A 23,276-nucleotide genomic window follows, 5' to 3' on the forward strand; every position below is an offset into this window, starting at 1 on the left:
GGCCTACTGTAGTTCTGACAAATCCATTCCTTGGGATTTAGAACTTTCAATTGTTTTGGTTTTAATAGAGTACACTTTTTATGAACATAACCGTTACATAATTTACATGATATATCCTTGTGACATTGGTTTACAGTTTTTGAGCACTTTACACATACATCTTTAACGGGCATAAAAAACAAACAAAGAACAACAAAAAATAATGGCTAAAATTTAAATGCCAACTATGCAATGAAGAACACTAGCTGACAAATATTTGTAATATGTGATTAAACAAATAGCTACTCAGATTGAAAGAAGAAAAAGGCCAACGACCCGGCAGCAGAAACAGCTAAATTCCTTCAGAGATAAAAGTAATGGGCCGTGATAGTGATATAAACTGATAAAGAATACATAATTATGTCATCTATTGAATTTCAATGATTTTGAGATACTTCTGTTTTGCAAGCATCCCAAGTGTTATTTATCAACAATACTAAGTTAGAATTCATGATTAATGGAAACGAGAAGGCATTTTATATACTGGTGAATATAAGCAATTACTGCCGCCATTTTAAAAGTCGTTGAGAAACATATTTTTAGATCACAATTTTAAACAATAATATTTTAAATAATAATAATAATACAATTATATGTAACAAACTTATTCTTTACTAGATGTCTCATAACATTGTGTTTCATGAGTCAACTAAATCAACATACGAATTTATATTAATGATATTTCTGCAAGACAAATATATAATTATGTACATTATGCAAGCCTTTGGCCATTATTAAATGTTTTATGAATTATAGACAAATGTCTCAAGACTTCAACTCATCGTTTTGCCCTGATGATGGCGACTCGTGCTGTTGGTCTTCGTTGAGCCCCGATGATGCTGACTCATCTTGCTGCTCTGATGATGCATAGACACGACCTGAAGATTCTTGGTAGATTCTATGGAGTAAACTTGAGTGTGTGATAGCAACTTTTCTTCCCTTGGCTTCACCTTCATGTTTCACCAATACCATTACTCTACCGTTCCATGACCAAACAGACTTAACATGTCTGCATTGATGCATAAGATCCTGGGCTCTTTTCAGTAAGGCTTGGGTATATGGTGTGAGGAGGTCATTCGCTCCTATTTTGCTTCCTTTTAGATTTCTTCGCTTTGTCATGAAGATTTGTTTCTTATCGTATCTAGCAAACTTAACCACAATTGGTCTTGGTTTACCTTGGTTTACCTGCATATGACTTTCCGATGCGATGAGATCTATCGAGATCATCTTCTTCAAGTTGTATTTTCATGGTGTCTGTAGCTATTTTAACAATGATCTCATTTGTGTTTTCTTTAGTTTGTTCAGGGACTCCAGTTAGCACCACACAGTTTCTTCGCGTATATTGCTGTAGGTCTTCAATTGTGTCTGCCTGTTTTGACACTTTACCTCTAAGATCAGAGATGTCCATTGATTGATGCATATTCTTTCTGTCCTGATCATCCATTTTACAGTTAAGATCATGGTTATCTCCTTTAAGTGTTTCCACCTCTTCTTTCAAGTCAGTCACTTCAGTTCGCAAGTTTTCGACGACTGTTTCAAGATGATTTAATTTGTCCGAGACTGCTTCACTTATTAGATTTTTGAAATAAGATTTGAATTCATCGTTGCTTATCAGCTCGCTAACAAATTCCGAAGACGTTGTAGATGTCATGTCGATACTTTATGATATTATAGTGATGAAAATATCAAGTAGATATTAAAAGTTTATTCCGAAACTCGCTGATACCATAGGCGGTGCAGTGTTGTTTTTGACCGCCGAAGCTGCCGGGTAGTTGACCCTTTATTCTTGCCTCACGGGTATGTGTTTATCTCAATGCATTTTAATACGCTATAGGAGGTCGAGAAAAACACGTCTTCTTCGTAGCTAATCAATCAATCAACCAGAGTAACTACTCTGAGAGTAACTACTCAGTTTTATATTATATAAGAGTAACTACTCAGTTTTATATTATATACACGGTTGTTTGATGTGATCATTTATTAAATTTTCTTTATAATATGTTCAATACTAGACCTGGACAATACCAACAGCTATCACACTAATATATACATATATTTCTAGCTATTTTAAAGATGTATTTTCGTTTCTTTATCAACTTATTCATCTTTTTCTGCTTTTTTGTGGTAATTTTTATTCTTTAAACTCTATATTTGTGCTCAAATTGGTGGCGCTATTTACATATATTTAACATTAAATTTAGCCAAATAATATAAGTTTTCCCTTACAGTTCATGATTAAAAGGTTTTTGAAAATTTCGTTGCTATTTGTTACTCTTTCTTTACTCTTTTTCTGCCACTATACCAGTGTCTACCCCTTGTAAAGATGAAAACACTATTTAAGATAAATAGCGCCATTAGTGTTCAGTTTTTCTTAAAAAACAACCGTGCAACCCGCCATTGCTCGGCAAAAATCCAATCTATACATTTCGTTACGGAGAATTAGATTGTGGGCGAATTTCACAGATTCCGTTTTTACGCCACAGATAGACTAGCGATAATTATTTAACATTTATATCCTTACAACCGTAGCCACCATATTGCTTTAGATGCATTATTTAGTATACATAATAGGCACTTCCTTCCGCGTAGCCTAGAGGAGGTGATTGTGATCCGGAGCCATTCGTAGCCACAGCTCCTCCTGCAGCAACGGATCTTCTACAGATGTATAGGACAAAAACGATGGCTCCTATGATTGTGATAATTGCGATAATGCCAGCAATAGTAATTCCTACGATGCCGCCGCCTCCAATACCTGCTTATAACAACAAGGCATTATTTTATAATAGAATAGTAAACGAAGCAACAGGTACAATAGTTTAATCATCGGAGACCAATCACTTAAAATTAATAAGATTGTAGGGCCATTTAGAGTCATATTTCAGTCTGCATCAATTTAATCCACTGTCATGCATAGGCTATACTTACATAAGGGGCCTATCTCAATAACATTGTAGTTCGTTATTAGTACAGGGTCGAAACTATATATCTAGAACATTTAAGGGCAACGTCGGGGACCCAGGTCAAAGTCTGTAAGAAGCGATGGTATCATCCATTGCATTGTGGGTCTGTTAACTGCTGTATTCCAACGTTTCTAGTAGTAGTACATTCCGATTGAGGTACGTGAACATAATTATAATGATGTATTATTTGTATCGCACAACAACTAGGCCTATATTGAACATGAGCGAAATGTTTTGTAGCTATTTCTTCTGATTCTATTAAGCATATGCTTCAACAATCACCGTCATAGTCCATCAATTTTTATGTGGATTATATTATCTACTTATAATCTAAACTTGTAAATGATACAATGTATTTTTGTATCTAAGTATTGCAACAAATAATGGCATGTAAGCTTTTTATCTTGACTGTAGCTGTCACTGACAGGATAGGAAGACGTGCATACACAGAAGTATTGCCACGCAATTTGAATAAAAAAAGTTTTTAAAAAGTACACGGCCTCCTTTTTTCATACCCCGAAATACCGGTAGTCGTGCTCTATGAGTGTAAAGTTGGGTATACATGTGTTGCTTTAATGTTGATATCTGAGGTATATTAAGTAAGAATATAAGGGATGCCCAGTGTGCACTCTTGAGCATTCTGAGAAGTTCAGGGTCAAAGTTGGTCAAAGTTTGCCACTGCGAACTAGTTTGTTGTCACGCCTAAGTGTTTTATAAGGTAACTTGATTGATTGATTGATTGATTGATTGATTGATTGATTGATTGATTGATTGATTGATTGATTGATTGATTGATCGATCGATCGATCGATCGATCGATTGATTGATTGATTGATTGATTGACTGATTGATTTACCTCTATTATCTGATGCAGACGACTGAGTAGTTGTCGCTATATGCAAATCATTGTCAGTGATAGCGATGGTAGTTGTTCCTTGGGTAATCATCCCAGATGAAGGTTCAGTCAGAGTAAGTGTAAATATTCGATCCGCTTCAGGGATGTTATCGTCAGGGATAGATAATAACAGAGAGTAGGAATCATCTGATGCGGAGATGTATATGGATTGTGAAAGTCGCGTATACAATCCAGAAGTAGAAGTCACAGCTGTTGGAAAGACGAAAATAAACACGTGTTTGTTGTTTTGTTTGTTTGTGGTTTTTTGGCTTCATTCGTGACACACCATATAAACCATTTTAAAAAAGACTTGCAGCTAAGAGGCGAACATCCCTTACCAACCACAATAACCCATCGCAACCATGATCAAAAGACTTGCAGCTAAGAGGCGAACATCCCTTACCAACCACAATAACCCATCGCAACCATGATCAAAAGACTTGCAGCTAAGAGGCGAGTATCCCTTACCAACCACAATAACCCATCGCAACCATGATCAAAAGACTTGCAGCTAAGAGGCGAACATCCCTTACCAACCACAATAACCCATCGCAACCATGATCAAAAGACTTGCAGCTAAGAGGCGAGTATCCCTTACCAACCACAATAACCAATCGCAACCATGATCAAAAGACTTGCAGCTAAAGGTGAGCATCCCTTACCAACCACAATAACCCATCGCAACCATGATCAAAAGACTTGCAGCTAAGAGGCGAGCATCCCTTACCAACCACAATAACCCATCGCAACCATGATCAAAAGACTTGCAGCTAAGAGGCGAGCATCCCTTACCAACCACAATAACCCATCGCAACCATGATCAACTGCCCGAGTCCGGTAACCGAGACAATAGAGAGTTTACGAATTGCGTTCTGTAAATTACTTCGACATCTATGTGCCCGTACACTACTACTAGGTTTTTGGGGCCACATAATCCTAAATCTCTCTCCCCGTCCCCTCCAGTTTTCCCTCCCTACATTTTCTATATTCTCTCTCCCCTCCCCCTCTATCTTTCGTTGCTCTCTCAAATTTTAGCCCTATCCCAAAATATCCGTCACCCAAGAGTTTTAGTTCTAACTTAAAGGATTAAGATGTAGCTGTGATAATCATTTGGCAAAACAGGATAATAAATCGACAAATATTTGATATATAAGTAGCCTTATTTGTTTTACACATATATGTGCAAAATTATAGCGTCACACGTCATTGCGTTCAGTCACAATGGTTCATTATGTAAATAAAGAGAACATTTTAAACAGTGTTAAAAGTGGCATCTGAGTCCATAGGAATCAGACCTCAAACAATATATACTGCGCCAATAAAGTATCCTTACAGTTGGAAAAATAATCACAATTTCAAAACTGAACAATATTTGGATAATTTTGTATTTTTAATAGATGCACTATCTAATCCTGCACATTATGACACCACATTGAATCCAATGTGACCTCAAGAAGTAAAGTTACAAGCAATTGAATAGACGAAGGTCCAGTTTTAAAAGTGACAAACTGGCCTATACAAGGCGCAAAAAGATTCCAACAAGCGCAACAAAGAGACAACACAGTTTCTTCAATGAAGCGTTATTTAAAGCAGTTTTTATTTCAGTTTTACTTCTCTGTACTTTTCATAACTTTCATTTTATTTGTCAGTTCTTTTGTTTCAGCTTTCTTTTGTTCCTTTTGTATTAAATTAAAGCCAAACGCATAAATTAGCCATTCATCACTCTCAAACCAGATTTGTGGTCTGTGGCGTTTTGAATAGGCCAGTTTGTCACTTTTGAAACTGGACCTTCGTCTAATCAAATGCTTGTAACTTCACTTCTTGAAGTCACATTGGATTCAATGTGGTGTCATAATGTGCAGGATTAGATAGTGCATCTATTAAAAAAAATTACTCCAATATTTTTCAGTTTGGAAATTGTGATTATTTTTCCAAGTGTAAGGATACTTTATTGGCGAAGTATAGTAGGTCAGGCCTATTCATGTGTTTGTTAAAGGAAACCTGACTACTATGCAGGTGAAACTTTTAAAACGGCCTTTTTTCTTAAACAATTAACCATTGTGACTGAACGCAATGATGTGTGACGCTATAAATTGGTCCACAGGGGTAAAACAAATAGGGCTATACATATATTTTTACATTTTTATATGTAAGTAAAATATTTTTCGACTTATTTTAAAAAGTATTAAGGGAACTTATAAGTTGTGGACTGTATACTCACTGAATGATACTGCTTTGTCTCCCACTTTTTGTATCATCACCGATGCACTACTGCCTTCAACAAAGGTGTAAAACTCTTGTTCCCAACCTATTTCAGCTGTGAATTTTAAATAAAAAACCCATTAAATTATAGGTTAATGAACGCGTATTACTTATTGGGAGAGAAATTAGACAAAACAATGCACGCGCGCTGATGTTGATGCGTCTAATGCACGAGCCCCGAAAGTGCATTATATTGACTAATTTCTCGAGCAATAAGTAATACAAGTTTATTAATCTATTTCATACACGAGAATAAAAAACAGAACCAAATATAAATGCATCAACCCGCCCGAAAAATGAATCAATCCTACGCGACGTGAACGCGAGTGAAACACTGCGCGTAGTACGCGGAGTGTACAATATACACAATCAATGCATGTTTCGTACTTTTCTAACAGCTTTTCTGATTGGCTGCTTTGATATAGGAGTGTATGAAGCTGAATTTATACTGCATCGCTGAGCGATATTGGACCAATAATGTAGCGCGCTTTTCCCAATACAACAAAAATCACTCTATATCATTGGCTAAAAACCAATCACTACCACCTCATTACGTTACAGATTCCTTATACAAATGGCTACTATTTTACCAATGTTTTAGTTGGTCCTTCTGGATGAAGAGCAACCATTTTAGTTCCAGAAGTAAGGGAGCCTATGTATGTAAGCTTGGGAATATTTCGTCATTTGTGTGACGGTAAAGGGGAATAATTAATTTTGTGTTTTATTCTGATCTGTTGTTGCCTTTTGTGGTATAAGTGTAAAGTTGATCCGCAAATCTGCTCGGGAAGGGTTTTTTTCCAAGGCCATTACCACTGCCCACTGACGGTAGCATAGAAACCTTCACTCACGTATATAAATTATGATTATGATTATTAATTATTAAACTCACAGTCGTCATCGGTAATGGTTACAGTAACTACGCCAGGTGAACCAACGACGATGTTATCCTGTCTTGGTTCAATGCTTATGGTGAAGGTTTTGGCACTCTCTATATTATCATTATCAAATATTGTTACAGGAACACATATTTCAGATTCCGTATCGAAGATAATATTTCTCAATGGCAAGAAATCTATCCCACTATATGCTGTTACACTATCAAAGGAAATCGCTGGCGAAAACAATGTTAAAAGACAATGAGATGAGTTAAATGAGATTTTATGAAGAGCACGCTCTCGGGTTTTTTTTAAATATAAGATTAATGTAGACTTGCATCCTGAACAAAACAAACTAATCCGCTTTTTGGTGTCCATTATTCCTAGGCTTTTAAGCCTAGGAATAATGGAGTTGTTTTAAAAAACAACTCGGGGATATGTTGAGAGGGAGCCAGGCAGGTGGCAGGTTTTTACTTGACACTGGTGTTTGAGAACCAAATTTGAGTCGGCCCCCACCCAGGGACCCGCCGCTTGCGACCCCTCCCCCTTGTCAGTGGTCTGTGTACGGTTACTACATCAGGAGAAATTGCGATATTGGTGTTAAAGGCAAACATCTTTGCACAATATACAGCCTGTCTCAAAAAAAAATGTGCAAGTGAAAAGCGCCCTCTTTGGCAATTAGAAAATACCGTTGTGACATTATGCTTACATCTACGTCAAGGGCGTTGTCTTAGCTCTCAAATGTCGTTTTTTTTAATTTGCTTGTTTTAATCTCAAGATATGTTTAGTTAACGACGAAAGGGTAAAATCACTATTGTGCCACATCTACTAGGGAATGTGGCATATTCATTATATGTGATGTGATCAAGCATCTTTATATAGGACTTTATATGTGATGCGCGTGCGATCAAGCAAAATCAATCGGAACTCGGAAATATTAAATTTTCTTAAGGGGTACTACACCCTGGCCAATTTTGTGCCTATTTTTGCATTTTTCTCAGAAATTATAGCGCATTGGTGACAAGTAAAACATGCATATTATTGGGGCAAGGACTACAACTACTGCACTGAAAATTCAGCAACTCAACGCAAGTAGTTATTGATTTATTGATCAAATATTGGTTTTCCCTCATTTTTGACTGTAACTCCACAACTGTTGTCTGTGCCGAAATAAAATTTCCAGTAGTTGTAGTCCTTGCCCCTATATTATAAATATCTTACTTGTCACCAATACGCTATAATTTTGAGAAAAATGCAAAAATAGGCACAAAATTGGGCAGGGGTGTAGTACCCCTTAAAGGAAAGTAAACAGCATTTACAAGGTTGCATTTTGCAGAAAACCCCATTGAAATTGAACAACCAGTTCCAACGATATGAGCAAGAGTTTCCCAAACAAAACTAATGTTTTCTTTGTTTTCCTATATCTCAAAATCAATATGTCCGAGTTCCGACTGATTTTGCTTGATCGCATCACATATGTAAATTTGCATCAAGTTTATCAAGAGTACCTTCGTGAAATCAAAAGAATGCGTCAATTAAATAAAAATACACAAAAATAGATAAAGTTATACTGTTTTTACACAGCCGTGACTAACGTCACGGCTGTGTCTTTTTTCTTACAGGTTCTTTCTTTCTTTCATTCTTCTGTCAACCTTTACATTTGCTCTAGCACTCACATGCTTACATCGATTTTGACCTAACTTGGTCACAATGATCATTGACCATGCCCCTACATGTCACATGAAACGCGTGGGGTCAAAGGTCACGCAGGGGTCATAGGGGTCAAACACGTGATTTCAACTAAAAATGCATCTTCTCCCACACCTTACGTAGGACAGCGACCCCACTTGCACACATGCATTGTTTTTACCCAGTGTCTATGTGGTGTACACAGATTTGGGGTCAAAGGTCATTAAGGGGTCACTTCCGGTATAAAACGAAAAACCTTCAAAAATTTTATTAGCTAAGTAAAACATAGCACAGTAACGGTATGTTCACATATGATCCGCAGTCACCCAATGTATATGTGGTATTTTTTTTATTTGAGGTCAAAGCTCATTAGGGGGTCACTTCCGGTATAAAAAGAAATACCTTTAAAATACATCTTCTTCCATAAATTATGTGGGACAGAGACGCCACTTGCACACATGCATTGTTATTACCCAGTGTCTATGGGGTGTACACAGATTCGGGGTCAAAGGTCATTAAGGGGTCACTTCCGGTATAAAACGAAATACCTTAGCTAATTTTTATTAGCTAAGTAAAACATGGGACAGTAACGGTATGTTCACACATGATCTGCAGTCACCCGATGTATATGTGGTATTTTTTTTATTTGAGGTCAAATCTCATTAAGGGTCACTTCCGGTATAAAACGAAATACCTTTAAAATGCATCTTCTTCCACAGATTCTGTAGGACAGTGACGCCACTTGCACACATGCATTGCTATTACCCAGTGTCTATGGGGTGTACACAGATTTGGGGTCAAAGGTCATTAAGGGGTCACTTCCGGTATAAAACGAAAAACCTTCAAAAAATTTTATTTGCTAAGAAAAACATAGGACAGTAACGGTATGTTCACATATGAATTGTGGTTACCCAATTCATATGTGGTATTTTTTTATTTGGGGTCAAATGTCATTAAGGGGTCACTTCCGGTCAGAGACGAAAAACCTTCAAAATGCCCCTTCTGCCACAAGTAACATGGCAAAGTGATGCCACGTGCACACATGCGTTGACATTAGCCAATGTCTATGGGCGTTTTTCATATATTTTGGGGTCAAAGGTCACTAAGGGGTCACAACACGGCTGTGTTCGTGGTCTTAGACCACAGCTAAGTCTAGTTACTGTTTTATCATAATACCGGAAAAATGATTCTTAAAACAGATTAAAAGATAAATAAATATTTCACATTCTGCTGTAAGATTTATAAATACATGTGCATGTCAATGATTATATCATGGTAAATACTGTTCGCTTTGTCACTCAAGACATGTTGAAAGACAAACAAATATTGCACACTTATAGGTTAATGAACGCGTATTACTTATTGAGAAATTAGCCAAAATAATGCACGCGAGTTGATGTTGATGTGTCTAATGCACGAGTGCAGGGGGAGTGCATTAGACGCATCAACATCAGCTATCATTGATTTACATGTACAGCTCTCTTCCCTAGAAAAAGTGCCACAATTGTGATTTTGCCCTTTCGTTGTTAAATAAACACATCTCGAGATTAAAACAAGCAAATTGAACAGAGCAAACGGCATTTGAGAGCTTAGACTATGCCCTTGACGTTGATGTAAGCATTATGTCACAACGGTATTTTCTAATTGCCAAAGAGGATGCTTTTCACTTGAACAATTTTTTTGAGACAGGCTTTATATCAGTCTCAGTGCATATAACTTTAAATTGTGTAATTCAGAACTATTTCCATTACCAAAGTGAGATAAAAATGTTGATATAACTCGGAGAATCCAGAAAAGTAAAGCTGACTCGAAATCTAACACGGCCCTTTAACAAAATAAAATGGAATTGAAAATTGTAAAAGAAGGAAGTTCGGTGTATTACAGATGTGGATAACTGTATAAAGCAACGAAAAAACATACTCAACAGGCGAACGGACTTGCCAAGTACTGGCAGAGACTAATGACTCTTTAACAATTACCGAAATATATCTAAAAATAATTTGCATATATATTTTTAAACTTTTCAGAATTAAAAAAAAAATCAGTCAAAATCTATCTTCGGCCAAAGAACGGTAGTTTTTAATTTGCATTCCAGTTTTTTTAAAAAATCTCCAAATCGCAAAATCTGGGTCGGTCGGACCCATAGAACAGCTGTTGTTTGTTCGTTGCCTAACGTACCAACTGTTCTTGCTGTGCTTATATCGCCAGTTCTGACCAAGCAAACAGACACTTGCCCCTCGCTTTCTCCAACAGTTAATGTAGGTTCCTTCCAGTAATACTTCGCTGCAAGAAAAAAAGACACAACAATATTACTTTCCTGATAACAATCCTGACATGTAATTCACCCTATGTGTCCATAACACTTTATATTGTTTACATTATATTCTCATGTTTAGCTAATCAGAGGCCTTGCTCCGATAAAATGCCACAAATGCTGGTTCATTAATTTGTTTATTGTATAAATTTAATCGAACGATAAAACTCTACGATTCACTTATTGATCGGATTTCGCGTCCCCTGAAAAGAGACCATTGATGTCGTCAAATATCGGTGCAAATCCATGCGAAATTAGCCATTTTCCGCTCAATTCCCTGCGAAATATATACGTTTCCGCGCAACACCTCACGAAATTGGCTGTTTTTTCTCCACGCAATGACGCGCAATTGTTTTCCCGCTTAATTTACAATTGTTCCGCAAAATGATTGAACCCTGCAGATGACCTGTTGTTGAAGGACGCGTATCCTTAGATAAGATTTATGTACATACCATCATTGTCTCTGATTTGAATGTAAAGCTTATATGGTTCGCCTCTATTTTCATTTGGACAAGCTGATCCCAATGGGTCTACCAATGTAAGAGTAAATGTCTCATCCTCTTCAACTTCGTTGTCATCCTGGATGGGTACTGTAACAGGTTGTGTCGAGGAGGCTGAACCCGCAATAAACGTCACTTCGCCATAATTTGATGGGACACTAATATCTTCATTATCGGTTGTGATGTGATCAACATAAAATGCTGTAAAGAATATATAAAAACAACATAAAAGGTTAGTCGGTCGCTACAACTATAAATCGTATTTGTGACCGTACAGCAGGAAATTGCCTAAATTGTATTCTGAGGTACAGGGTAAAATGTTCATGAAGGTCGTATTCATCAGTGCATCTAGGTGGCCCGACATCTATCTCACTTTGATAGTCAAACACCAATCAATAATCCTATTGTTGAAGAGGATAATAAGCTTCTACCTTAGATGGCTATAGAATTTTTAATAGCTCTGGTCTTTGTTTGCTTTGGCTAAATCCTGTTCAAGTGGTGGGTTACCAGGCATTGTTCATTCATTCATATTTTATTTTCATCAATCATCAAAATGCATGATTGTATTGTGTATAGGTATGTATAACAAACAATTAACAATGAGAGAACTTTCTTGAACCTCGTTGACTTAGGGATGATTTGAAATGACCGCCAATTATGACTGTTTGATATTTATTGCCAGCAATGTGGAAAAAGAGACACATGTAGAAACGAAAAAATATCATTTTGTTGAAGGAACAAAGTTCAACAAACCATAACCCCGCTTCTGGATATCGTTTGAAGTCAAATAATATACCATTTTAAAGCTTATGATGAATATTTTCTAAACACGGGGAGGAATTTACGGCTCATTCGCCGTGTACGGTCACATTTGGTATAGGTAATTTTGACACTTCATTTGTTCCAATTGTTTTTGCAGTACATTGTTTCATTTTAATAAAGCGGGAAGATAACCACATTGGTTTCGTTTGATAACCATTTATGTACATGTAACCATGGTAACATTTAAACAAATTTCTGTGTTGTTAATATTGAACAAAATTGGGCGAATAGGGTATTAACATGTGCGTAAATAAGAAATCTTTCTTTCTGTGTTAAGATATTTCTTTATTCGATTAATAGTTAAACTATAAGCTATAATAAGCGTATTTCCAACGGCTGCGTTACTTTTGTGATGTCTTTAAATTAAATACACAGTGAGGAATAGATAAAATCAAATCCGTTCAAAACTCCGTCCACGCTCTCACAATACAGAACTTTACAAATCTCATTTGGTGGTAATTGATAACATTAGGCCACAAAAACATTGCATCAGTCAATCAAACTTCTTGAAATTGTTATCCCCTATGTAAATTTTACGAATTTTGATAGCTTGGATGTTGTTGGGTTTTTGTTAGAAACGAAACATTCCTATACATTAGTTCGCTCCAAGTTCGGTAGTGACGTCAATACTTTTCGCGGTTGCATTGTAAGCATACTGACAAACTGCCCTTATATGTATGTGTATATGCTCTGCGCGATTAACACATGCGCATTTGCGACCAGCAAAATACGCACGTACGTCGCTACCGAACTTGAGTGGAACCATAATAATAGTGAACGCTCATGTACATGCACTTACCTACGGTTTTGGCCTGCACCGTCCCTTTTCTTGTCATTTCCAGTTGGATCGGTGATTCTCCCTCTTTTATTATTATGTTGTCAGATTCAACAACCCATTTCAATTCAGCTGTCAATTATACGAAATAAATGCATGACAGTCAAATAGTATTCATATTGTTAACGAAACCATTCCAATTCAACGAAGAATTCAATATTTTACCGCTATGTATAATATTTAAGACAAATATCTAAAATGTTTCGTTTCATATTGGTAATATAAGGACTTCAGAGTATTGGCATCTATTTCTCAACGACATATCATCTCTTTGATTATTAAATAACAAAGAATGAAAAACCTCTGCTTTCTTAGCACCTATGAACTCCCATAATATTACAATAATATGCTTCATCTTAATGTTACCCCAGCAAACACAAAACGTTTTCGACATCATTCGCAAATATTCGTTATAAAAGGTTGTCAGAAAACGTTTAAATGTCGGGTTATATAAAGGGTATATTAAGAGTATAAAACGTTTTCATAACCTTAAAAACATTTTTGATAATCTACTGCTCAGCAAACAAAAATGTTTTACAGAAAACGTTTAAATGTCGGGTTATATAAAGGGTATAAAAACGTTTTAATAACATTCCAAAAACATTCTTGAAAACTTGGTACAAAACATTCTAAACAAAATGTTATTTTGAGTTTGAAAAAATATTTTGCGAAAAATGTTTGCCCAAAATATTTTCAAAAACGTTTTAAAAACGTTTCATGACCTTTATATAACCCGACATTTAAATGTTATTAAAAGGTTTTGAAAAAAAAACATTTTATGAACATTTCTGTGTTTGCTGGATTCAAATATTTTAACATAATGTTATTTAAGTATTGACACAATATTGGGAAAAAATGGTTGCAAAATAGTTTACAATAACATTTTTTGAAAACATCAAAATATTGTTGTAGTGTGTTTTCATACAAAACGTTTTAAAACGTTATCATGACCTAGCTTTATATAACCCGACATTTTAATGTTATTAGAATGTTTTTACCTAAACCAAAAGCCAAAATATAACTTATTTAAAACGTTTTTGTGTTTGCTGGGACATTACTTTGATTGGATGGTTAAAGAGTTGCCAATAAAGCATTTGCATCGCCTTGAAAGTATACTTTTTTTTTTTTTGCTTTTTGGACTTTTTTTTCATTCATATCGCAGAAATACCGTAGAAATATGAACGGGGTGTATTTTCTTCTGAAAGAAAAAAAGGAGTGTTACTTACAATCATCATCGGTAATAGTTATCTGCACTGATGGTCCTGTTCCAATGAAACTACATTGCGCAGGTCCTACCGAAGATATGTCAGCAGTGAATGTCTCGGAGTCCTCATAACAGTTATTGTCAACTATGTTAACATAGGCTGTCTGTGTATTCGGGCTTGAGGGAGTGGAGGGTGGGAAAATCAGAGTCTGTCTGGTGTTGCCGTAGTCGTTGGACGTAGCGCTGATATCACGAAATGTTAGTGCTATAAAATATATAATTAATTCAAAATATTGTCATATGTTGCCACTAAACGTTTTGAACAAATGCTATCGTTCTTTACAAATATTTGTTAGTAAAACATGTTGTTAGAGAAAACACCACCAAACTTACTTAAATGGTTTTTGGATTATACCGCAACATTCTTTGTTTTAAGTATCAATTGTTACTCGGGGAGCTAGGACCACTTGCTTTGCACCCCCACAGGACCAAACCAAACCAACATTTTAAGGTTCCCTTTGAACCCTAAAACATAATCAGGATGTTCCCAAAAATATAAACTGGCTTCCAAGGGGGGGGGAAGCGATTTTTGGCAGGCCAAGAGGGGAGGCAAGCGATTTTTGGCAGGCAATTGGGAAAATCCCTTCCCCCGGGGGCTCATAGTTATTGAACTTATTAAAATTATCATAAACTTACTTGCCGTTCCTTGTTGCATGACACCCGTTCCCGTTCTCTGAACCGGAATAAAGAGTCCACCATCTTTTTCACTAACTGATCTAGATGTCGAAACCATTGAATATGTGACACCTGAAATTATACCGAGAGTTTGTTCCCTATTTCAGGTACCGCTACATAAGAAGCCCCGCCAGAGCAGTTCTTCTGGGGTGAACCAAACCTGCCTGGTTATCAAATTAATCAGCGACAACTGATACAATAACATTAAAACATTAATTAGCACCTGTCAAATTCAGAGATACACTTATCACTGCTCACTGCTCTGGCGGGGTTTCCTCTTTAAGAACAGGTACGTTAATTTACCGGGATATTATTGTAAAAGTTAATAGGATTTTACTATTAAAAATAAATAATAGTCTGCTTTTCATATCATAATTTTAAATCATTTTGTGGTCAGTCAATTTGCGAAAGTGCTACGATGTAGCAAAAACGGACAATACTTGTTATCTAACAGCATTTCTGATTGGTTGATAACTTGAAATTCTTATTTCAATTGCCAATTAAGACTAGGCTTTAAACTATTTATGGTTAAACTTGCATTTGCAGATGATTTTATTATTAATACCTTGATTGGTTCAAAATTGGAAACAATGTTCATTTTGGCCAATTGGCAGGTAGTTCTCATGGGGTTAACATTAATACATACTATCGTCGTCCGTAATTTCCACACATATCCAGCACTGGCTTCCCAAGTAGCCACCAACAATATTATCGAGAGTAACATTAAAGCTTTCCGTATCTTCGCAAATGTCGTCATTCGTGATAGGAATAGTAATTTTAGAAGTATCACTGTCCATCTTGATTTCTTGCGGTGATGTTATTGATATGTCAGAGAAGCCGGCATTCCCAAAGTCAATAGAATAATCTGTTGTGGTATTTAACAAGAAAATATAATTTTACAGTCACCATAGAAAACCCAGTTTAATTTTGCTCTGCACCAAAACAGCTCCTCGACGCAAGACAGGTATCGATATCATTATCACGAGCCATTGTTATCCTCAGTAGGGCTTAGGCATAGATCCCTGGGAGATGAGAGATAACCCCCCCAATATTTTGTCAGGGGGATGGTCCATCCAATCATCGCTCAATGTTGAGGCCTGTATGTGAGTCTCTGACCAAATTTGGTAATTTTAGCCCCAAAAATACAAATTTATTCCACTTTTGTACCATATTTCATCAGTTTAGCTTCAAAATGGCAAAATTTTACGCATTTGTACAATAAACTTATTCTGCCGCCAAAAAGTGATGGATTCACTATACTTCAAGAATGTTTCCACCCCCCCCCCAAAAAAAAAGGAAATCTACGCCACTGCAGTAGGGTGAAGTATTCTCTAAGGTGTCATCAAATTGATCTTGTGTTTTCCTTTTCCATATTCCATCTACAAGGCGGGGCGTAGCAAGAGCATCAGGGGCCCATGGACAAGGAGCAGTACGGGCCCTTTTAACCAGGGCAGGATTTAGCCTACCTTATCGGGGCCCTGGGCAAAATTTGGAGGCCCCGAACTCACGTGCCGAGGAAGTTATGTGCACTCAAGTCAGTGGCCAAGTTTTGATTTAACTAATGGGGGACCAAGGGAGACTAACATATTTTGTTCAATTCAATTTCAGAGTATTTTGGCCCCAGATCAACACACATTTTGCCCGCGAAATTTTGGTATTTGAATGCCCGCGAAGCGCGGAAAATTTTTACAATTTTGCCCTATTTTGACCAAAAAACATGCTTGTTATTGGGGTTAAAAGAAAGATGAACATTTTGGGGGCCCAAAATTGACCTGGACCCGGGCCCATCTGGCCCAATGGTATAAAAATCCGGCCCTGCTCTCCATTTATATCAGCCCTTATTTAATTTTCGCTTTTGTGCTCGGGGCCCCTGAACCCTCGGGGCCCATGGACTTCGTCCACCCTGTCCCCCCGCTTGCTACGCGCCTGCTTACAAGGTGTGATATATCATCTTTCAATTTTACTTTCTGTCTTAACACTTTATGTGCTGGCCATAGGCTTCAACATGAAAAGTCCAATTTTCTCAAAATATCAAGTGCTATCTCAAAATCCACTAAACCAATACCGGGCTTGTGTATACTCATTTTTATTCATCCGGGTGAACGGATTTGCATATCTAGCTATACATATTATGATGACTTTTTATTATAAAATTTACCTAAATAAGTACAGGTACTTCCAGTTCCAGTTCGTGTAATAGTCAGCTCAACAGATTCGCCATCTTCTGTGACAGTCTGCTTCGGACCCAACAAAAAACTGACACTTGTCTCTTTATTGATCGGTACTAAAAAAAGACAATTAAAGGGCAACATTGGTTTAAAAACTTAACCTTAGCATTGTTAGGCTGTGAAATATATAAGTTTCCAAAATTACTAGTTTCTTATTCTCTCTAATTCTCTCTCCCCTCTCGCTCTATCAGTCAATCCTAATATCCGTCTTAATGCGCCACCCCGAATGTTGGTGCATAATATTAAAGCCATAAATAATGTGTGATTTGCTCCACAGCGACGCCCTCAATTTTTCTCGAATTTCATGCATGAATCATTTCTTGCATGATTGTAATGCCCAGTGGTGTACTAAAATACCACGTGAAAGACGAAGTCTGATGTGCTTTAATTGCAGTAAAATTTTAGTTTTTATATTAAAACCGGATATATCCGGTTTTATTCAGAGTTCACCGATCGAGTGCTTGCTAACACGTCCCGTAAATGTTAGCTCATGTGTACGCACGTATCATTGAATCAGTGACCTATACATTGTATGCATATCGCTATTCGTCGTAGGTCTTGACGTATAAACTATGTGCATATCGCTATTTATCATACGTCTTGTTCGTACATCCCAGCTGCGCGATGTTCCGTGCAATAATACATGTACTACGATCAGCGAGCTAATACAGGTATTGTAGGCGCTGGAATGAAATCGCAATTTTCTTCGTTTTACCTTATTTGTTTGGCTCGAAATTAAAAGGGGGCACTGTGATCAGTGAAAAATGTATTCTTTTGGCAAATCACACATTGGTTGAATCCAAAGCTTACAGTCTAGATAGCCTTTGCGAGCGCACATATGTGACTGGACGCGGCGAATCAGCCGTAAAGTCGGCCCCGGTCAATTTTGTTTTATTTCGTGTTTAGAAAATATATACCATAAGCTTTAAAATGGTATATCATTTGACTTCAAACGATATCCAAAAGCGGGGTTATGATTTGTTGAACTCTGTTCCTTCGACAAAATTGTATTTTTATCGGTTCTACATGTGTCTCTTTTCTACATTTCTGGTAATAAATATCCAACAGTCATAATTGGCGGTCATTTCAAATCATCCCCAAGTCAACGAGGTTCAGAAATATCCTCTCATTGTTCATTGTTGATTATACATACCTAGACAAAATACAATGCTTTGTTATCTACCGCTTGAACAGGATTTAGCCAAAGCAAACAAAGACAAGAACTATTCTATAGAAATAGGTAGAAGCTTATTATCCTCTTCAGCAGTAGTATTATTGATTGATTTAAACAGCGTCTGATAAGATACTTGTCGCAACGAATTGATACACCTATGAATACGACCTTCACATACATTTTACACTTTAACTCAGAATACAATTTGCCGAGTTTACGGCTGATTCGCCGCGTCCACTCACATATGAAAAACATAGAGTGTATATTTAAACGTTTTCGTAATTCTTTGTCACGTGATATTTATTCTAACACCGTGTACCAAATTGTTAACTTGTCAAAAATTACTACCCTCTCCAGTCACCACCACTCACCTTTGTTTCATAACAACTAAGGTATATGACATGTTTTGTTTTAGCTATAGCCCCCTCTCCAGAAGTATTTATTTATATTTCTACTTGCTCACACGGTTGTTTGATGGCATGTAAAACTGGGTCATTTTTTTTAAAGAAAACTTGAACAATGATGGCGCTATTTATCTAAAATCTTGTTTGCATCTTTATAAGGGTTAGACACTTGTAAAATGTTATTAGAACATCAGCAAACATACTATCAAATGACAAGGGAATGTTCAATCATGTTTTTATCATAAAATGTAAGGTATAACTCATATTATTTGGCTAATTTAAATTTAAAATATATGTAAATAGCGCCCTCAATTTGCACACAAATGTACAGTTTATAGAAAAACATAAAAAGATGAATAATTTGATATAGAAACGACAATCCATGTTAAAAATTGCTACAAAATATAATTATGTGCATATAAAGTTTATTAGTGTGATAGCTGATAACCGTGTTCAAACAGCAGTCGATGAGGTTCTTTTTTATGAGCATTAAAACGACATAAAAATGAGGCTATAGTGTCCTTTCCAGCCTTCTTTGATATTAATCTCCATAAACTTTACATGAAAAATGAAAAAGATCCATAAAAAAGGCATCGACGTTTGTAATAAAATGTGCACACAGTGGTGTAGCGACGGGAGGCAGGTGGGGGCACATGCCCTGGGCGCAATCCCTAGGGGCGCCGAATTGACCAATTCAGCATCGATTCTGCGCCCCTCCAAGCGATAAAAGTCGAAATTTTCGTACGCTTCGCGCGTATTTCAGCATAGACTATGCCATAGTCGATTTTTGATAAATAAAAATATGTTATTATTCATGATGAACGCATTCAGTTGAACTCGAAATTATACTGATATTTATTACATTAAAATACTAGTATAAAATGGTTAGGAAAAAGTTTATATAATCATATTTGTGACAGTAAACACTGGTAAAAGTAAAGTATACGTAGGCTTATATTATTGAATGCAACATATCATAATGGCATAACTATAATGTTACTGAACAATTCTCATTTTAGAATCTGCCAGTTTATTAATCTCGAAAGCCCGAGTTAAAAATCGACTATGGACTTTGAATTTTTAACGGGACTTTGAACGGGCGAAGTTCCTAACAAACACACTGTCAATCATACTTGTTCATCAATCCAATTAAACCGCAAGCAAATACAAGACGAGCTCATGCACCTACTGAGAGTTTAATGTTCCCGCCAACACAAAGGGCGGTATATAGTTGTGTACCATGTAGTTATTAATGGTTATGGCAGGTGCCCGGAGGATTTAAACCATAACGAGATCTGGGCGACCAATCACAAGTCAGATCCATTTAAAGATGCATTGCATCATGGCCAATTTTAGTAGGCCAGAAATCCGACAATCTCATCCATAGACAGCCGTGTTAAGCATGCAAACCGCAATCAGTAGTCCACTTGGGAAGCTAACAAACAGAGGGAGTACGGTGACTGAAAAGATCAGATGTGAAAATCTATCAATTGTGCACAAATTAATTGAATCAGAGTTCTAAGCTTAAATGCAATAGCCAGAGTATGCACAGTTGGCAAGTGGACTACGGAAAAGTCTAATTTCAGCACAAAATTATCTGAAAGATCAATTTAAGACCGATATTCAGCTTCATTATAACCAACAATTAATTAGTGGTAGGCCATATTTGTTTCCACAAATTCGCGCGCTCCGCACGCAATTGTATCAAGAATCGGGGCGTCATTATGTATCCTTAGCCCTGGACGCCGCAAGCCCTAGCTACGCCACTCTGTGCACAACATGCTAATTGAGCAAGTAGGACCTACGTATGCAATGCACTAGTTTTCGAGAGGGGGCTATACGAAATATTTTATGTATTGTATTTCACTGGTATGTATATTCTTTTCAAAAATCAAATATTGTTAACAGTGCACCGCTCCTCACTTCACAATCATAAAAGTGTACCTATGACAAAGATTCATTCTAGACGTACTATATTTTCTCATACTGTTTTGATACTGTCATGTCACTGGCCGATGAGCGGCATGTCGCATGCGCATTGCAAACAAACGGACACAGTCAAGGCTTGTGATTGGCTGGTACACTATGCTACATGACAGGGACATCACTCACCATCATCCCCATAAACATACACTTCGCAAATCGGTAATGGTTTACTCCCGGTAGAAATGATGTGCACGTATCGTCCATAGACTTCCTTGGTAATACTGTTACCACAATCCACTTCAATTGCTCCAAGGTTGGCAACAGAAGGAACTGAATCACAGTCGGTGTTCTTTGCAATATCATCATGTCTGCATGAGCCCACACGAACATTGGCATTTGATAGATCAGCCACTGAAACAAAGTAAATATTCAGATACTTGACACTCTACTTGTTCGACATGGTAAACCCTAACCCAAACCAGGGATAAGGAAAGCTGGGATAAGACTGCTAGTCAAATAATACAGGTATGTAAGCCGCCATTACCCTGCCATTGTGTATCCTGGAACACTCCAGGGATTTCTACCGGCTATATCGCGTCCGTGCTCCGCGTCTAAGTAATGAAAATTACCCGTAAACTTAATCATGCAACTTATCAAATACATCAAATTGATCAACAATCCCGCTATCCGAGCCAAGATTTATACAAGAAGAATACTGTTTCAATCACGAAAATTAACCTAAATTTTGGTGATAGTCTATTCAGATATCGTTGTCAAGCTCGAGGTGATTTACCCCCGATGATTGACAGTTGGGAACGCGTACTGTTACCCCGCACCCCCCCCCCCCAACTCAACTCAACACAAAAGTTGACAACCATGAGAGTTACCAAATTGCGCAGAAAAGGGGTTATTTTTTTACCAGTAGCAAGGACCGCGAAATTGGCAAAATAGGGGGATTTAATTTGCACTGTCCGTGAAATTTGACAGTGAAATCAGCAAAATAGGGATATTTAATTTGCCCTGTCCGCGAAATTTGGATAAAAGGGGTACTTGAAAGATAATCCAGAAATTTTATGTCAACATTTAGTGTCATTGATAAGGGGTGTTTGAAATTATAATCATTGAAAAGGGGTGTTTGAAATTCTGGTCATTAAAAACTACAAAAAAGGGGTTGTTTTGGCCAAATTTTGTCCTCGATTTTGCATGAAAAAGGGGGGTAAATTTGATGAAAAATCATTGCAAAGGGGCCTTTGAAAATTTTGGTAACTCTCATGGTTGTCAACTTTTGTGTTGAGTCGGTGGGCCGGGACTGATACGCGTAGTCATGGTGCTGGGCGCGTTCGGGGGTGCTAGCGACGGTCGACAGCACCCCATTTTCCCAAGATGGCGGCGCCTATGCTGGTACCAAATTTGTGATTCGCGGCAACTTCTGTATATCATCTCGTAGCCATCAAACTTGGTTGGTTCGAGTTTCACTGTCAGAGTTCTGCCCAAACCCTACTCTTCGAACCCTAACCCCATGGAAGGTAATAAATAATGTGGTCTTTATTAATTACGTGTCGAGCAAGCGTAATGTCGCACAAGCGATGCTTCTACAACTTAGATGATTTTGCCACATGCAGAAAAGCCAAAAGAAATATGGTAGGTATGGAGTTTTCTAAACCGACAACACTAATACAGGGTGTACCTGAAAGAACTGTATCGTCAGAAACTTAATTGTTCCATGAGTTATTTTGAAATGTCTTATTTGGGTCACGTCAAAACTCTACCCTAAATTCTGCAAGACATTTACAGCTGATAGTCATTCGTTTTGTAAGTGTGCAATATGTATTTGAAATTTAAAAAAACTGCCATTCACCGCCCATCTAAATGTTCAGCCCCTGGTTATTCAGCCACTAATCTGCCCCCTTCCCACTCCCAAAAACAAAACAAACAAAAAACAGTATATACTAGGCCTAATGTGCCCTTACGGATTCTGTTATTCCACGAAGGAAACTGTACCTGTACCTATTTGCATGTATTTGCTGTACCTAAACATTTTTTTAAAGTATCCACTTCTTTTGAGGGTCCATAACTTTAAGCACAATTCACTTTAAGGCCCATTCAGTGATCCCAGCTTATTAACAAATTTAAAATTGTTTATAAATTGCCTAAAAGTAAAGGGTAAGTCATTTAAATTGTCATTTGGTATTTTTGAAATAAAAAAAATTGGCAAAAAAACAAAGAAAACTTAAGTAGAGAAATTACAGATTCGTGTAAAATGTATTTTATTGTCTTAATACGTGGCTTTCAGCTTTTAAGCTAATGGGTTTAAAAAACACAAGTAGGTTATGTTAGCACATCTATGACACATGTGACAAAACCTGAATTGTGATGATTTGTACGGTCCTTCCGATGAGTAAATCACGGAATGA

General features: G+C 37.0%; 1 protein-coding gene across 1 annotated transcript in view; it reads right to left on the reverse strand.

Annotated features, from left to right (window-relative positions):
- LOC140171567 (uncharacterized) overlaps positions 1-23,276 on the reverse strand; it is a 40,897-nt gene that overhangs the window by 5,477 nt on the left and 12,144 nt on the right. Inside the window, exons 8-19 of the mRNA XM_072194846.1 lie at positions 21,049-21,273; positions 17,289-17,414; positions 15,777-15,995; positions 15,092-15,202; positions 14,418-14,660; positions 13,156-13,263; positions 11,487-11,735; positions 10,899-11,003; positions 7,046-7,267; positions 6,116-6,211; positions 3,856-4,104; positions 2,561-2,791 (exon numbers count right to left, since the gene is read on the reverse strand). Coding sequence (XP_072050947.1) covers positions 2,595-2,791; positions 3,856-4,104; positions 6,116-6,211; positions 7,046-7,267; positions 10,899-11,003; positions 11,487-11,735; positions 13,156-13,263; positions 14,418-14,660; positions 15,092-15,202; positions 15,777-15,995; positions 17,289-17,414; positions 21,049-21,273 — 2,150 coding nt within the window. The 3' untranslated portion in view covers positions 2,561-2,594. The remainder of the gene's footprint in view (positions 1-2,560; positions 2,792-3,855; positions 4,105-6,115; positions 6,212-7,045; positions 7,268-10,898; positions 11,004-11,486; positions 11,736-13,155; positions 13,264-14,417; positions 14,661-15,091; positions 15,203-15,776; positions 15,996-17,288; positions 17,415-21,048; positions 21,274-23,276) is intronic.

The sequence above is a fragment of the Amphiura filiformis genome, chromosome 2 (genome assembly GCF_039555335.1).
Source record: "Amphiura filiformis chromosome 2, Afil_fr2py, whole genome shotgun sequence".
Lineage (NCBI taxonomy): Eukaryota > Metazoa > Echinodermata > Ophiuroidea > Amphilepidida > Amphiuridae > Amphiura > Amphiura filiformis.